This window comes from Gadus macrocephalus, chromosome 6 (assembly GCF_031168955.1).
Source record: "Gadus macrocephalus chromosome 6, ASM3116895v1".
In the NCBI taxonomy this organism is placed as follows: Eukaryota; Metazoa; Chordata; class Actinopteri; order Gadiformes; family Gadidae; genus Gadus; species Gadus macrocephalus.
In genome coordinates, this window is record NC_082387.1 from 20414371 (window position 1) to 20431167 (window position 16797).

The 16797-nt window shown below is 51.3% G+C and overlaps 2 protein-coding genes across 4 annotated transcripts in view; one reads left to right on the plus strand and one right to left on the minus strand.

Moving 5' to 3' along the window:
• Positions 1-16797, plus strand: part of si:dkey-32e23.4 (dynamin-1-like protein) — a 71905-nt gene that overhangs the window by 42894 nt on the left and 12214 nt on the right. The window lies entirely within an intron of this gene.
• bmp1a (bone morphogenetic protein 1a) overlaps positions 318-16797 on the minus strand; it is a 31394-nt gene continuing 14914 nt past the window's right edge. The window contains exons 7-20 of one of the 2 annotated variants that reach the window (XM_060054881.1): positions 13827-13951; positions 11548-11663; positions 11071-11173; positions 10284-10400; positions 9331-9476; positions 8760-8955; positions 8432-8557; positions 6673-6833; positions 6045-6225; positions 5635-5760; positions 5304-5431; positions 4621-4834; positions 3852-4102; positions 318-1683 (exon numbers count right to left, since the gene is read on the minus strand). In XM_060054881.1, the coding sequence (XP_059910864.1) occupies positions 1549-1683; positions 3852-4102; positions 4621-4834; positions 5304-5431; positions 5635-5760; positions 6045-6225; positions 6673-6833; positions 8432-8557; positions 8760-8955; positions 9331-9476; positions 10284-10400; positions 11071-11173; positions 11548-11663; positions 13827-13951 (2125 nt within the window). In that variant the 3' untranslated portion in view covers positions 318-1548. The other variant, XM_060054882.1, reaches the window with a different exon arrangement.

The following is a 16797-nucleotide window of genomic DNA, read 5'->3' on the forward strand; positions in this document are numbered from 1 at the left end:
GACAATGGTCTCACCCAAGCACCCACTAAAATAGATAAATGAAGGACATACAAGTCATGGAAATAATGGTGAAACATCCCAGCAGGAGAACCACCAACAGGCTGATCTTACAGAAATGAACAGAGCGAGGAGAGAGAGTAACGTAGTATATTGAACACAGGGCCATTGGCCATCCATACACATGAAGAGGCAGATGCAGAGCGTCTTCCTACAGTGGCATTCCATGTTGACACGATGACTACTGAGGCTAAACAATAAATACAGGCTCAGCTTAGTTAAACACTTCATTGTACACCGTGTGTAAATAAACACTGAAACAAACGTCATATCTTTATTACCCCGCGTCACAGGGCACACACTCACACATGTTCAAGTATGCCTGAGGAACTAAACGGAGCAATTGGAAAAATAAAAAATTAGGGAATAAAAAGAGATAAAATGCATTTAAAAAATAAGTGAACTGGCATTGCATTTCACAAAAATTCATATGCTTATGATTTTGGAGCAATTCACTGTAAAGTGCTAACTGGTTTGATCTGAGGAAGAAAAGAAAAAAACATGTTCCTCATGTGAACTGATCACACACACATCACATCACCTTACACATGGAGGTACAGCAATCACCAGTTGTCGGGCAAGCGTTTACCAACCAGAAGACATGGACCACATTTCATGTATTAGTCCTTTAATAAGATAACTGCTTCCTTAAATTTTCCTTGTTAATTTAACAATGAAAATCTGGCCGACTGGCTTCCAGGACAATGCCGGTTACAAATGCTGGTGTTGTCGCTGTACAGCTCTCCTCTCTCCTCTGACCTACAGGCAACGGACCAACATCCAGTATATCAAACCTCAGGTCCAGCACGTCCCGTCCTGGCATGGATAGGGGGTCTTTGAACGAAGGGAAAGGGGGGGGGGGGGGGGGGGGGGGGTCTCCTCTCCTCCTCGTCCCCAGGGGGGGTGTGGTGAGCCGGCCTGACAGAGGCCCGGAGCAGGGCTCTGTCAGACCGATGCCTGCCTGCCTACAGGTCCTGAGTATCGCTGAGGCCTCCGGGCTGCTGCGGCCCGTTACTGGGGAGGCAATGAGTGTTCTTCTCTCGTTTAGCTTTTTCTTATATTTAAAAAATAAAATAGAAAATAAACAAATGAACAAAAAAAACGAGCGGACGGGATGACGTCGTTCATCTCCTACCTGCTCCCCCCCCCCCCCCCACCCTCCCCACACTTAAAATAAAAAAAAAAATCCACCTTTAAAGGGATTTCCCCCCCGTCCCACCCGAATTATAAAACACAAATAACCCCTAAGGAAAGTGAGCTGCAGAATGGCTTTACTCCTCACAGTCTGCGGGGGGCGCTTTGGCCCCTGGGAGCAGAGGTTCGATCGCTGGTCTTTTGGCCGTTCCGTCGTGTCTGCTGATTGGTCCTGCTGGCGGCGGCCGGGGGGGTTCTCTGGGCGGTGGGGGGGGCCGGGGGCCGGCGCCGTCCCCGGGGGCCCTTTGACTTGGCCCGCGCAGCCGCCGCCGCGCGACCCCTTCCGCCCCCCGCTGGTCACTTGCGGGAGTGCAGGGTGTCCTGAAACTTGGTGCTAGTGTAGCGCACGTGGAAGCCCTTCTTGTTGATGGTGTCATCCGAGCGGAACTTGATGACAATGGAGTCGCCTGCAGAGTAGATCTCCTCCGGGGGCTGGACACACACACGGGAGAGGAGGTGTGAACGGGCTGTGTGTCGTGTGTGTGTCGATGTGTGTGTGTGTGTTTGTGTGTGTGTGTGTGTCGATGTGTGCGGCGAAAAACAACCTCTTTAATCCAAAACTAATGACTTCTTACAGCGAGCCGCACCGAGAGCCCATTTACTGCTGTGCTCTATGATCCCCTCGACTGCAGGAGAATTGGGGATTAAAAGTGTTTTGGAATGCGCCCGCGTCAGAGTCGGGGCCCCTCTGCCAGTACAGGGCCCCCGGCCCCGGAGCCGCTCTCAGAAGCCACTTCGCTGGGGCTGGATGGCTGAACAACGAGTGACAAAGGAGCTGCGTTCACAAACGGTTAACAGCACGCCCGTTCAGCGACACGTTTCAATACGCTTGTTTGTTTGTTGTTTGTTTGTGCGAGGATCACATCTCCGCTAAACGTTTTCTATAAAACGCGAGTGAAAGAGGTTTTCCTCTGGGTTTACGAACACTGAATTCAAATCGAGATGCTGGATTGAATGGAATCTAAAAAAACTTTTTTGAATGACACTTTATTTCATCACTCTTTCTACATAAGAGCTATAATTGTTCCATTTAGAAACCTCAACAAAGAGGTCTTGATAATTGGCTTTTTGTAGCATACATCAAACTGAAATGGTGTCAGGTTATTCCGATCCGTCTTTAAAAAGACATCCTGCGGAGCCAGCTCCCTGGGGCGGCGGGAAAATACGTCGCCGGGGGCAACGCAGCACGGAGACGACATTTCAGCGGAGTCCCGCACTTATTATTAAGTGTGTCAATTAAATCAAGCTGTTCTGTGACCTGTGAGGAGGATGAAGCCTGGCCGATCTAGCTGGTTCTTCTCTGGCTGCGCCGCTCAGGTCTGATTCAACCTCTGTTGCAGCCTGAGGCCCCACTGCACTGACCACTGACAGGCTGTCAGAACGCAGGGAGCGCCGGCCGTTTGACGGAGCCGTCCTCCGCCTGCACTATTACCTCTGCCTGCACCCCCCTCACCAGCCAGCGAACTCAGCCTGCACCCCCCTCACCAGCCAGCGAACTCAGCCTGCACCCCCCTCACCGGCCAAAGACCTCCGCCTGTACCGCTGGCATTGGCAAGTGACCTAAGAGGAAAATCACCAAGCCTTAACATGTCCAGCTTTAACACGTCCAGCTTCAACTCACCCAGCATCAACTCACCCAGCATCAACCCAACCAGCATCAACTCAACCAGCATCAACTCATCCAGCTTAAACTCATCCAGCTTAAACTCATCCAGCTTAAACTCATCCAGCTTAAACTCATCCAGCTTAAACTCATCCAGTTTAAACTCATCCAGCTTAAACTCATCCAGTTTAAACTCATCCAGTTTAAACTCATCCAGCTTTAACTCATCCAGCTTTAACTCATCCAGCTTTAACTCATCCAGCTTTAACTCATCCAGCTTTAACTCATCCAGCTTCAACTCATCCAGCTTCAACTCATCCAGCTTTAACTCATCCAGCTTTAACCCGCTGATTAAAGACAGAGAGCCCAATGGAGGGAATATAAATACCAACCCCCCTGGAAGTTTAGGAAGGTCCTTTTAACGCCTTAACGGATCAAGGCTGAGGCTCAGCGAGGAGCAGCTCCTGTTTTTTACTGGTGTACGATACGGAGATACCTCCAATCAGACAACCAGGGATTTATCACAGCGGCTACCTCTTATCTGAGGTAAAAGAACGGATGCACGTCAGATAAGCACCGAAAACCACTTTTGACATTCATGTGTCCCGGCGATCAATATCACACCGAGTGTAGTGTACGCACCCATGAAGAAATGTTATATCTAGAGTCCTAGTGAACATTAGATCTGGCGTTACTAAATAAGGCACTTACTCCTGACACTTAAGCCTACCAGACGTCCTGGACGTTTAAAAATAAGAATAGTCGGGAGCATCAGTCCAGACTCGATCAATATCTTTTGGGAACATTTCCGAACGGGCTTCCAGCGGAGAGGGGGGCGGTGGTGTGTGTGTGTGTGTGTGTGTGTGTGTGTGTGTGTGTGTGTGTGTGTGTGTGTGTGTGTGTGTGTGTGTGTGTGTGTGTGTGTGTGTGTGTGTGTGTGTGTGTGTGTGTGTGTGTGTTGTGGTGTGTTTCCATGGCAACCAGGCCGACGGCTTACCCCTGAGCCGCAGTAGCGCCCGAGCCGCGGGGACTTGATGTCCCCGCCGTCAAACAGCTCCATGTAGTCGTAGCCGCAATCCGCCTCCTCCTCGATCTCGAAGGTCTGGAAGATCAGCTCAACGCCGTAGCCCTTCTCCGCCACCAGCACCCACTGGCAGTCCGACGCGCCAGGGTAGTTGTTGTCCCCGAACTGGGCGTGCGAGAAGAGGTCCTTGGTCTTCACCTCCGCCTTCAGACGCCCGCCGCACTCTGGAGGAGCAGGAGGAGGAAAACAGAGCTCACGTCCAGGAACACGCTCGCCTGGTGAACGACCCGCTTCAGAGAGGTGGCCGCGGTCGCAGCTCTCCGTCAGGACGGCTCGCGTTATTTTGGCTGGTTAACGGCGAGACATGCTCCGACTTAACGTCACCTCGCTGGGATAAACTGCCGCTTAATGTACGCACTTATGTACGTTGTACGTCCTTGCACTTAAAATAGTACATTGTGTAGCATCATAGTATCCTTAGCATCTTTGTTGTGTACAGGGAATGGGTTAACCTAGCGATTATTAGTGCTTGGCACTTGGTTCTATGAACATCGTTACTTTACAGACAGCAATATAGTGTTTCTCTTTCTTCGGACAAATGGACTTATTGTAAGTCGCTTTGGATAAAAGCATCCGTTAATGCCCGACATGTTAATGTAAAAGAAGGCTACAACTAAATAGAATCGGTTCCCAAGGGGCTGAGCGTTGAGCCTCAGCGTCTGCCTCCTCCCGGGCCTCGTACCTGCGGAGTGGGACGCCTCGAAGCCCTTCTTCTGCACAGAGTTGTCCGAGAAGAAGCGGATGAACAGCTTGTTGGCGCTGGAGGTGATGGGCAAGGGCTTCTTGGTGCCGCAGAAGCGACCCAGGCTGGGGGCCTTCCCGTCCCGGCCGTCGTACACCTCGATGTGGTCGTAGGCGCACTCCAGGTGGGCCTCCATGTCCATCTCGTTAAAGGCCTGACCAATCCCAGCCCAGAGAAAATAGCTCATTAAAGGCCTGATCAATCCCATCCCAGAGAAAACCGCTTGTTAAATGCTTGGCCAATCCCAGCCCAGGGAAAAACACTTGTTAAAGGCCTGACCGATCCCAGCCCAGAAAAAAGCTTGTTAAATGCCTGACCAATGCCATCCCAGAGAAACAGCTCGTTAAAGGCCTGACCAATCCCAGCCCAGAGAATACATCATTCAGAAAAGAATGATGTCAGGATTTGTTTTGTACAGAATATGATGACAGAAGCACATTATTCCCCAATTAGAATTTGGCCGCAACCACCAAAGAAGCAAGACAAGACAAGTAGGTACTACCAGAAGACATCAGATCATTAGAGCAGTAATTAGTTGAGGTTCCAGCTCCTGCAGTGATACACAAAACGAGACACGTTGGAGGAAGACGAACAAACAAAGGAGAAGGATTCTTCGGCCGTACGATTTTGATGCGGTGTCCCGGCGTGGCGGACAATGCCCAGGTGCAGGCCTTCTTGCTGGGGTATTTATCGGGCCAGTTGGGGCTGGTGATGGTGCCACTGGCGCTGTTCAAAACATGATCACATCCGGCTGCAGGACAACACACAGAGAGGCGGAGATTCAGAACATGGCAGGGCAATGATGGGGCTTTCTGTTTTTTTAACCACACCTGAGTTGGGAGTTCTCTAGCTCAACGGGCAAGGAGATGTTGTGATAAGATCCTCAGAGGCTGATCCTTAGTGTCCACACACAGTTAAAACCGTCCAATAGGGTGGTCCCAGCCTTGAACCCACCTTCTTTACAGTCGTGTTTGTTCTCGTGCAGCACAAAGCCGCTCCTGCACTGACAGCTGTAGCTGCCGAAGGTGTTGACACACTCGTGCTGACAGCCTCCGTTCTCCTTGGAGCACTCGTCCTTATCTGAGGAGCGAGAGAGGCAGGCACACACACACACACACACACACACACACACACACACACACACACACACACACACACACACACACACACACACACACACACACACACACACACACACACACACACACACACACACACACACACACACACACACACCAGCTTAGCAGGATATTTCTCAACTCACTGGAGACTCATCACACTGGAGCTCTGCAAGCGAGCGCAGGGTGCTGTGATTGACTGTCATCGTACTGTGGTCGTGTGGTGAGTGAGAGAGGAAGGCCAACCTGAGAAGAACTGCGCCTTGAAGCCCCTCTTGGACACGGTGTTGTCCGACTTGAACTCGATGCGCATGTTGTTGTACTGCGAGGTGATGGCCTCGGGCTTCTCCGCCCCGCAGAACTTCCCGTGCAGCCGGGAGTCGGCGGACAGGCCGCTCCGCACCTCTACGTAGTCGTACTTGCAGACCTGCGGCCGGATGGCGGTTGGGGGATGTTAGAGTGCGGCAGCGCACCGCCCTGAGGCGTTTCCCCTGGATCTTCACCCTCTGTCGATTAGCATGTACACGGCGGGAAAACCGGGGCCAGCGTGCACCCCAATATCCTCGAAAAGAGAGCCCAAGACTATGGAAGAGGGTTAGGGCCACATGTGAATATTTTTTTTCGAGTTCTGTGTTTAAAGTCAGAATTCTCAGAATAAAGACGGAATTCTGAGAGTAAAGTCAGAAGTCATTTTATTGTGACTTCGAAGTCAGAATTCTGAGATTAAAGTCAGAAAAATAATCACATGTGGCCCTGATCCTCTTCCGTAAAAGACCTAAAATCAATGAAAATAGAAATATGAACAGCAATACGCCTGTGTGGGAACACAGAACAAACCCACCCCAAGCCTATTCCTAATAAGACCAGCGCTCACATCATTGCCCTCCGTCTCGAAGACGTCAAAGAGCAGCGTGATTCGGTACTGCGTGGGCGCCACCAGCTGCCAGATGCAGTTCTTGTTGGGGGGGTACTCTCTGGGCCAGCCCGGGCTGGTGATGGAGCCGTTCAGCTTGGTGATGAAGCCGCCGCAGGCCGCTGGGGGGAGGGGAGGGGAGACGGGAGAGAGGGGAGAGAGGAGAAGACAGGAGAAGACAGGAGAGGAGGAGAGAGGAGAGAGGATGGAGGAGAGAGGAGGGGAGAGAGGAGACGGGAGGGAGGAGAGAGAGGAGACGGGAGGGAGGAAAGAGGAGACGGGAGGGAAGAGAGAGGAGACAGGAGGGAGGGGAGAGGAGAGAGAGAGGAGGGAGGAGAGAGAGGAGATGGGAGGGAAGAGAGAGGAGACAGGAGGGAGGGGAGAGGAGAGAGAGAGGAGACGGGAGGGAAGAGAGAGGAGACAGGTGGGAGGGGAGAGGAGAGAGAGAGGAGACGGGAGGGAAGAGAGAGGAGACAGGTGGGAGGGGAGAGGAGAGAGAGAGAGGAGACGGGAGGGAAGAGAGAGGAGACAGGTCGGAGGGGAGAGGAGAGAGAGGAAGGAGAAGAAGAGAGATTACTTGGGTTGCTAAATGGTCTAGGTCAAAACCATCTCTCTTAACCGTCTACTAGGGGTATTGAATAGAACTGGAGCAAAATGTAATACATATACCCGTAGTCTTATTGCTTTTGTTAAGCTCACAATGCTAAAGCTTTCAGTAGTTTGTCTTTTGTTTATCTTCCCTTTGACTCCCTGGGTGAGGTTTTTAGACTAACTCTATGCAGCAGTGCCCATACAACGGACGTTCCCAAAATAATTCTTAGGATTGAAAGACGCTGGAGATCCTTATTTTGTAACTGTTTCAGCCAGGTCAAGCTGGCCACATTGAGCCCAGGCAATATGTTAATCATATACTGTACTAGACCACCAGCTGTTTAGATTTAGCAGCCCCATCCTCCCTCTCCACACACACACACACACACACACACACACACACACACACACACACACACACACACACACACACACACACACACACACACACACACACACACACACACACACACACACACACACACCTTCTCTGGGTTGATTGCATTCTCACATTAATTTGTTAATGTGTATTTTTCATATCAAATTAATGTGTCACAACTTAAAATGTCCTGTGTAGTGTAGGGAAGTGAAGTCTGTGTTCATCTAGGGGCAGACTTTTTATGATTTTACCAAACACACTAAACAAAGGAAGAAACACAAATACATTCCTTAGGTTTAAGTATATACACACACAAAATAAATAGGGTGCTTACTCTAAGTATTTTAGGCTCAGTTTTAAAGGGTGTTTTGTGAGCTGTATCCAACGATACCTCAACTGAAAACCTAATAAAATCACATTTGCAGGTGTGAAGGTAAATACTTAAAATTGTTCCTCAGAATAGTGCAACAGTGCAGTAAAGCTTTAAAGTCCCCTCACATGACACAAGCACAAAGGAAACCTGTAGCTAATCACAGCCCTCCAGTAAAGGGTATTCACCACGTAGCACCGCAGTTACAGAGCAGCGACTGTAAAAAGGCGAGAGCAACCATTGCTCCTAGTAAAGACACACAGGAATCTGCCCCCGTCTCCTCTCTGGAGGTCTTCAGTAGCAGCAGGGCTGGGCTGTGTAAACGAGCCAGCCAGGAGGAGAAAGGAGGCGCAGGCCCTCCGTTCTTTCTCTGCACTCACCCTCACAGCTGCGCTTGTCTGCGGCCAGCTCGTAGCCGGGGTCGCAGGCGCACTTGTAGCTGCCCAGCGTGTTGACACAGCGTTGCTCGCAGCGACCGTTGTCAGGCTTGGAACACTCGTCCATCTCTGGAACGGAGAGCAGGGCAGGTTAGGACCGTACAGGACAGTGTGTGTGTGTGCGTGCGCGTGTGCGTGCGCGTGTGTGTGCACGTTCGCAGAAGTAAAGGTCGGGAACATGTCACTGACCTAAACAAATATATTGATACCCCCTTAAGTCCGTCGTCCCCCCCGCCCCCCCTAAAAAGGTTCACCACCTGTGACCTCTGACCTTTGAAAAAGTTGGCGGCAAAGCCGGCCTTGTTGACGGAGCCGTCGGACACAAACTTCATCCACAGCTGGTTGGAGCTGGTCTTGATGTCGTCGGGTTTATCGTAGCCACAGAAGCGTCCCAGGAGGGGGCTGCTCTCCGTGAGCCCGTCACGCACCTCCAGGTAGTCGTAGGCGCAGCTGTCGTGGCGTTCGATCTACCAGGTGGAAAGGAGCAAGCGGATTCACGGTGTCCGTACTGATCTCAACGGGCCGGCAGAGGGAACGGACTTCAGTGGTGGCATTGAGCAGAGCAGGATTCAGTCAGCAGGATTCGCGGTGGACGCATTTGGCACCGTGTTTGTATCGAGTTCAACTAGTCTGCAGGTTAACCGAGCAATAAATTCGGTGCTTCTAAAGCGATAGAATGAAAAATAGCCCTATTGTGTTTAATGGCACTCTTAACTCACTGACTATTTCAGTGGCTATCCAAGGACAAATGTATGTCTTCTTGGAGTGGAGCATCCGTCCCCGGTGACTCTTACAACCACCGATGTTAGAACGTGTGGGCGTCGCACTACTTGGCGCTTTACCTCAAAGGACTGGAAGGTGAGGCCCACGTGGAAGCCCGAGGCCACCGAGATCTTCCACACGCACACTTTGTTGGGCCGGTAGTCGTCGGGGTAGTTGGGAGACTGGATCTGCCCGTTGTCCTTCCGCACCTCTCCGCCACAGATCGCTACGCGTCAGGGAGGAGGGAGAGGAGTTCAAACGCTGGTGGGATGCGGGCAGCACACACACACACCCCCCCGTGTCCTTCAGGGCGGCATGGGGCTGACGTGGCCGTGCTTACGCCACACAGATTATCTACGTTGACCTCAGCGCACCAGATGATGCTGTTCACATCATCAAACACACATGCACGCATTTTCTCTCTCTCTCTCCCACCTCCCCCCCCCCCCCCCCCACCAGTGCTCATTCTGGTCTGGAGACGGTAAGGGCCGTGAGCCGGCAGTGATTAATACAGAGAACAAGAGACGCATCAGCAGCCAAAGAGCCTCATGTGCTGATCATCTCTCTAGAGAAGCTCTTCTAGGGGGGGGGGTCATATCGCTGGATGGGTCTAGGGGTGAGGGGGGTCACTGAGGGGGGGTCTAGGGGTCAGGGAGTGAGTGACAGAGGAGGGAGATGGGTCTAGAGGAGAGGGGGGTAACTGAGGGGGGAGATGGGTCTAGAGGTGAGGGGGGGTAACTGAGGGGGGGGTCTAGGGGTGAGGGGGGTAACTGAGGGGGGGGTCTAGGGGTTAGGGGGTGAGTCACAGAGGAGGGGGGAGGGGAGATGGGTCTAGGGGTGAGGGGGGTAACTGAGGGGGGGGGTCTAGGGGTTAGGGGGTGAGTCATAGAGCAGGGGGGAGGGGAGATGGGTCTAAGAGTGAGTCAAAGTGGGGGGGATGGGGAGATGGGTCTAAGGGTGAGTCAAAGTGGGGGGGATGGGTCTAGGGGTGAGGGGGGGTAAACAGAGGGGTAGCAGTGGGTCTACTGCTCACCTTCGTACACGGCGGAGAAGCCCTTCCCCACCCAGTTGCTGCTGGTGCGGAACTCGATCCACAGCCGGCTGTCGGTGGAGACGATGGTGTCAGGCAGCTTGTCTCCACAGAATCGACCTGGTGGACACACACACACACACACACACACACACACACACACACACACACACACACACACACACACACACACACACACACACACACACACACACACACACACACACACACACACACACACACACACCAGGTATGGCTCCAGTAATTCGCGGCGTATTCGTGGCATTCTCACATGGGTTCACGATGAGTCAGATGGGAATGATAGAGGACTGCAACATCTTGAACTCCTTAAGACTTTCTGCTGCACACTATTGTCGGTGGACAATAGTGCCGTGTTCAACTTGGAAAAACCGTTGGTTCGACAGACACACACACACACACACAACCTATATTTAAATTTGCTCCAATTCATTAAGCTATAACAATACACACATCAGTCCTGTATCCGGCTGTTTTTCAACGGCTGAATGTTGGGCGGCAGCGACTACAGAGGACTGCAGAAACAATGGAGGCGTCTCGCAGCTCTGAAATACTTGGCAGTAAAACTCTAGAGCTGGAGCCCCCAGATGCTGGACACGTGTTCCTCATGAGAACGGCTTGAGGATCTGTTCCACTTATCCTACAGGCTGCAGAGGCTTGTTAACCCACAGCCATGGAGTGTGTAAAGCAATCTGCCCTGTAAAGCAATCAGCCGGGGTAAAGAAGACGTCCTACACATGTACATGCTGACCTTTGAGCGGGGCCTTCCTCCAGTAGCCATCCCTGATCTCCACGTGGTCGTACCAACACAGGTGGCTCCTGTACAGGTCCATGGACGTGAAGTTCACAATGATCTTCAAAACCAAGAGAACATGATCACACACACACACACACACACACACACACACACACACACACACACACACACACACACACACACACACACACACACACACACACACACACACACACACACACACACACACACACACACACACACACACACACACACACACGTCAATACTACTGCTTATATACTAATACCACTACTACATTTTAAAATACCACACCTTCAGTCATTATCAGCATTATATGTTTGGAAGCAGCGCTGAACCACCAGCTGAGAGCGGGCTCCAGGCAGGGGGCTCTGTGAGCAGGGGGCCCGTGGCTCTGTGAGCGGGCTCTAGGTGGGGGGCCTCTGGCCCTGTGAGGGGCCACACGGACGTACCTTCTCCCCCGGCGTGACCGAGATCCTCCAGACGCAGTGCATGTAGGCCGAGTAGCCGTTGGGATAGCCAGGAGACGAGAAGTTCCCACTGCTCTCCTGGAGGCTGTCCCCGCATCCTGACACACACACACACACACACACACACACACACACACACACACACACACACACACACACACACACACACACACACACACACACACACACACACACACACACACACACACACACACACACACACAGAGAGAGAGAATAACGTCATGGGTAGGCAAACTAATTGATTAGTTTCCCCTTCAACAACACCTGAGCCGCCAGGGCCAGCTGCGCAGACAAACAACCACCGTAGCGAATCCCTCCCCTACCCAGGGCTACAGGCCAGCTACACTCGGATATGAAGGGTAGCAGCAGAAACGTGTTCTAAAGAAGGTCCACGTGCCGCCTGTTACCCCCCTCCATCACCAGCCAGCACCCCAACCCTCCTTCACCAGCATCCCCACCATCACCCGCCCCCCGTCCTCCACCACCTGCTGCACCAGTCCTCTCCTCCAGGTGATCACCACACCGAGAGAAAGGACACTGTGTGGTGTTCTGCCGCCGGGCGTCTTCTAAATTAAGCCCCTGGAAGTCTATTAATACCCAGACCTGTGGGGGAGCAGATACATTATGTACATGATGCGGCGTGAGAGAACATGCTGCACCGAGCCTCTCCCTCCTCACACCGCCTCAAGGACGGGGGATCGATGGTCAGGGGTAAGAATAAAACAGGAAGAGCGATGGAGAAACCGTAGACATTTTCCGGCTGGTACTGTGCACCGTTTTGGCCTCCAGGATTTCCTTCCACTTCCAGGATCTGGACTAGTTTAAATGTGTGTGAGGATGTTGAGCGCTTGGAGCTCCATTCAGACTCCTTTCATAGAGTGTCTGGAGACTGGATGAGCCCTTCAGTGGGCATGGAGAGAGTGGTTACCTACACGTCTACCGCTGGAGTTCACAGCTCTGTGACATTAACAGTTTAGAGCCGTTCTGTTTGGGTCTACCACGCTTTAGTCTAAAACGTATGAAGCTGTGGAGAAACTGTCTGAAAGCGCTCTTCCAGAGTGGTCGTTTTCTGTCTGGCTCGTTCCAGCCAGTCTGCGTGGGTTGTGGCGACGCCCCTCACACTTGCTCCTCTGTGAACCACTGTGCGTGCGTTTTCTAAGCCCTTGACTTCTATTTGGTTGCCTCCTATAAATATTTTTCTCATCTCATGGGCGGAAATTCCACTGCTAAAACGGGCAGGCTTTACCTACCCGTTAAATGGTAATTGTTACTGAAGGGTATCGTTGGTTTACCGATCCCCTTACTTTATACACCCCACGGGGAGGGCATGAAAAGGACTGGGAGACATCCATGCATTACCTTCCACTGCCCAACCACAAACACATGTGGAGACTCAACGTAGCCATCGCAAAACTGGCACATGCATACACACGCACAAAATATTCGCAACATCATCTGCTCTGCGTCTTCCCACACTGTGCTGAACTCTGTGCTCTCTATCACACGGGCATATATTTATACCGTCCCATGGATGACATCCCAATTATGGTTCAAGCCGACCACTTCTTTACAGAAGTACTGAAATAGGCCGATGACCGGCCTCATTTCTTCGCTGCGAAGTTCCCGTGACGTAGAGCCGAAAGCTGAGCTCTCCTCACCGAAACCCTACATTTAACTTTCCTAAACATCTGATTCATCCGACAGAAGCGACTGACTGGAGGTTTGTGAACTTTACGTCTTCCACACTTGCATGCTGCATAGGCTACAAACTTCCTCCTGGTCTCTTCTCCAGCACATAGCAGGACGGAGACGGGGACCTGAGGCTGGGACGTTTACACTGAGGAAAGTAGGGGTTTGCTTCCCATAAACCTTTCTTGAGTCACTTGTTCTCGTTGAGCAGCTGTTGGTTCGCTGTTCTCCCAGTGATCACCAACTTCCTGTCCCTGGGTGCTGTTTACACTCCTCTGGGTTTCGACGCCTAGGAAACCGTAGCCAAGGGGCCAGGCCACTGTGGATGCGTGGCTATTTCTACCCAATGTAAACTAAATCTTGGAACTGCCAGGATGTATTCTCCCTCTCACTTTCTCTCCCCCCCTGTTTATGACACTGTCGCCATCTGTCTATGTATCGACTCCCGCTCTCTTTGTCTCTCTGTCCCCTTGACAAAAGGGACGTGTATATTGCGGCGACATGAAGATGCAACAAACACAGATATGTTTACAGACATGATGGAGTCTTACGGGAGCACTTGTAGAGTTTGCGCGCTTGTGTAATGTCCCCTTTGCTCAGCCGTGTCCTCTGGCCAATGGGAGGGCGCACGCCGTTGACGTCATAGCGGGGGAGGATGGTGTCCAGGAAGATCCCCCTGAGAGTGGACAGACGAGTTGCGTCAATGAGAAAAATAAAGGATCATCAATAAGGACACTCAAATATAAACACATTACTTGGACATAATTCACACGACCGGCAAGGAACAAGCCCTTATGGACAATATGGTCAATAATGGAGAAGGTATATATATATATATATATATATATATATATATATATATATATATATAGATATAGATATAGATATATACGCCGCCGTCAGCAGATTCAGCCACGAGTAGACATGAAAGTATTGGAGCATGAAGATGCGGAATGCTATGAACATCTGGCTGTCTGCCATCGGACGATTGACCCGACAGGGCTTCCACATGGACCCCTGCTGTTATTAAGACTGGATCAGCGTTTCAGAACTCGCACTGGGATGAAGAGTTGTCCGTTTGGAACAATCACTATTGCATCACATTGAAGCACGGACGCAGCTGCCACGACGCACGTTCTTTCAGCATTAGCCAAAGGATGTCTGCCGTAACACAAACTACTTCAATCCTGGGTTCCTGGATTAAATCAGACACGCCGTGTTCTTCTTCAAGATAAACACCACCAGGCTCCTTCAGATCCTAAGGGTTGTTATGTTGTGTAATTTTCCTCAGAGCCAGCGGCTTTACTCAACGTTAAGTTTGTGTGAACCTCAACATGCTATTGGGTAACCCGGTATGTCCCTTAAACTCTGTTATATAGTTAATTAATATCAACCATTAAATGCTAAATAATTGTTCTTTAAAACTATTTTCCTTTTACCCACATGGGTAAAATGAAATGGTTGGCCAACAAGTCGTAAGTCCTGGATAACTGATACAACATCATGGGTCTTTTTATGAGCAAAGGTCAATGTTTGCGAGCCGTCATATATGGTGACAGTAATGAATACGTTGGTTAGCACTTGTTTAATTATCGGGCCAAATCGACAGCTAGGCAATGCAGGCTATTTATGTGAAGACGTTACTGAATGTGGACTATGATAAGGACAACTGGGAGTCCTACAATCAATTGGAAGCAATCTCAGAACAGACCCAAAACGAGGGGCAGGAGAGAGCGCTTGAGACAAGTACACTTGACACTGTGTAGCTAGATGATCATCTCCTCTCTCCTTCTCCAGCATTGGTCCAGTCCACTGGGTGTTCCCATGGCGACACGGCCATCAACACCAGATATGTTCAAACATCTATAGAAAATGGTTTATACCGTGTCTGTGTTTTTCCGCCCAACTGCCCGGCTGTCTGTCCGACAGCCTGTTCTTCTGTCCGTCTGTCTAGCAGTTAGTCTGTCTTTTGGTCGGGCCGTGTGTCTCAAGTTGGTCCTACAGTGTGCAGTCCATCTATGGGTCCCTCTGTCTAGCAGTCAGTCTGTCTGTCTAGAGTCAGTCAATTAGTTGGCCCACTGTGTGCGGTCCGTCTGTGGGTCTGTCTGTGGGTCAGTCTGTCTAGGGTGGGTCCGTATGTTTGCCTGCAGCAGCTAGAGGAATGGAGTTGGTGCAGCGAGCCACTCCAACCAGTGTCAGGGCTGACAAAGGGGCACTAGCAGGTCTTATTTGAGTTGGCTCCGCTCCATGTGCTAGCCATGAAAAACGTCTCCGGAGCAGCGAGGGGGGAGGCGGGGGTCGGGAGTGAATCTCCAGGTCGAGGCAACACACCCCAGACCAAAAAACAAGAGGATTGAGCCTTTCACCCAGGGAGACACCTCGGAGCATGAGGACACGCCGTGAAATCCTCCCAACAGCGGCCCCCCGAGCGAGGGCCCTCGGTTCCCACGGTGATTTACAGTACAAACCCTGAACAAACACGCCTCTCAATACAGGCTGGACAAAAGGGAGGAGATGAGCACAGGTAGATCAGCCAATCAGCTTCCCAGGAAAAGAAAACGCCAGCGTTCCTTCCCTTGGAATGACCTGAGAACAGCTAACAGGACCCTCCTTGTCTGGGTGATGCAGGGCCGCTTCATAGTAACGCCCACAGCCCTCTTATGTCTAAGGGGTATTTTGATCAGGGGGTGGATGTCTGTTTTGGGTGGGAGCGGGGTTGCAAGCTAAATTCCTGCAAGTCAGATGGCAACAGCAAGCAATAGATAACCCACTATAAACTACTGGGCCTTCCATGGCATGCAAAGCTATGAGGCTAAAGGACAGTCAACTGTCGTGAAAAAAACAGTCAGTTTTGGCCCAGCTATGGCTCTACACTGAATGTCACAGGGTAGATAAACAACTAGAAACACCACTGTTCGTGGAGTGCAGCTCACCTACATCTGCTGGACACCTAGTGCTGCCCAGGCTCCTCTGTATTCCGCAGCAAAAAGGTGAATAATAAAGAATTTCATAATTCACTTCCATCCTGTGTGAGGCACATTCTTGGCGGGCGATGTGGATGCGCAGGGCCAGACAGGCATCTCGGCCCGTTGGCCTTTTCCCAAACACAGGCGCCTCCAACACAAAGATGCTTCTCCTTCCCTCTCCAATATCTTTCTTTTCTTCCTCCCTCCGGTTCCCATAATCGGGCTTCCACGAGCGCAAGGCGGGTGAGCGGCCCATAAGTTGAGAGAGTAAGCGAGAACAGGAAAGAGAGAGCAGGAGAGAGCGAGCATGAGGGCGAGAGACAGAGAGCGAGAGACGAGGGAATACAAAGTTGAGGGCCAACATAGTGCATGAAAATCCAAAGGAAGAGTACACAGCTGCTTCTCATATGAGCATGATATAGGAACCATCAAGCTCCAAGTTTACTGCCACTTAGAACATTACACTATGGCCTACTTCAGAGGGTCTGTCACAAAGGTTTACCGGGGAAGGGAGATGAGGCGTCGGGCCAGAAGGGCTGCATTAGCATTGTTTGGA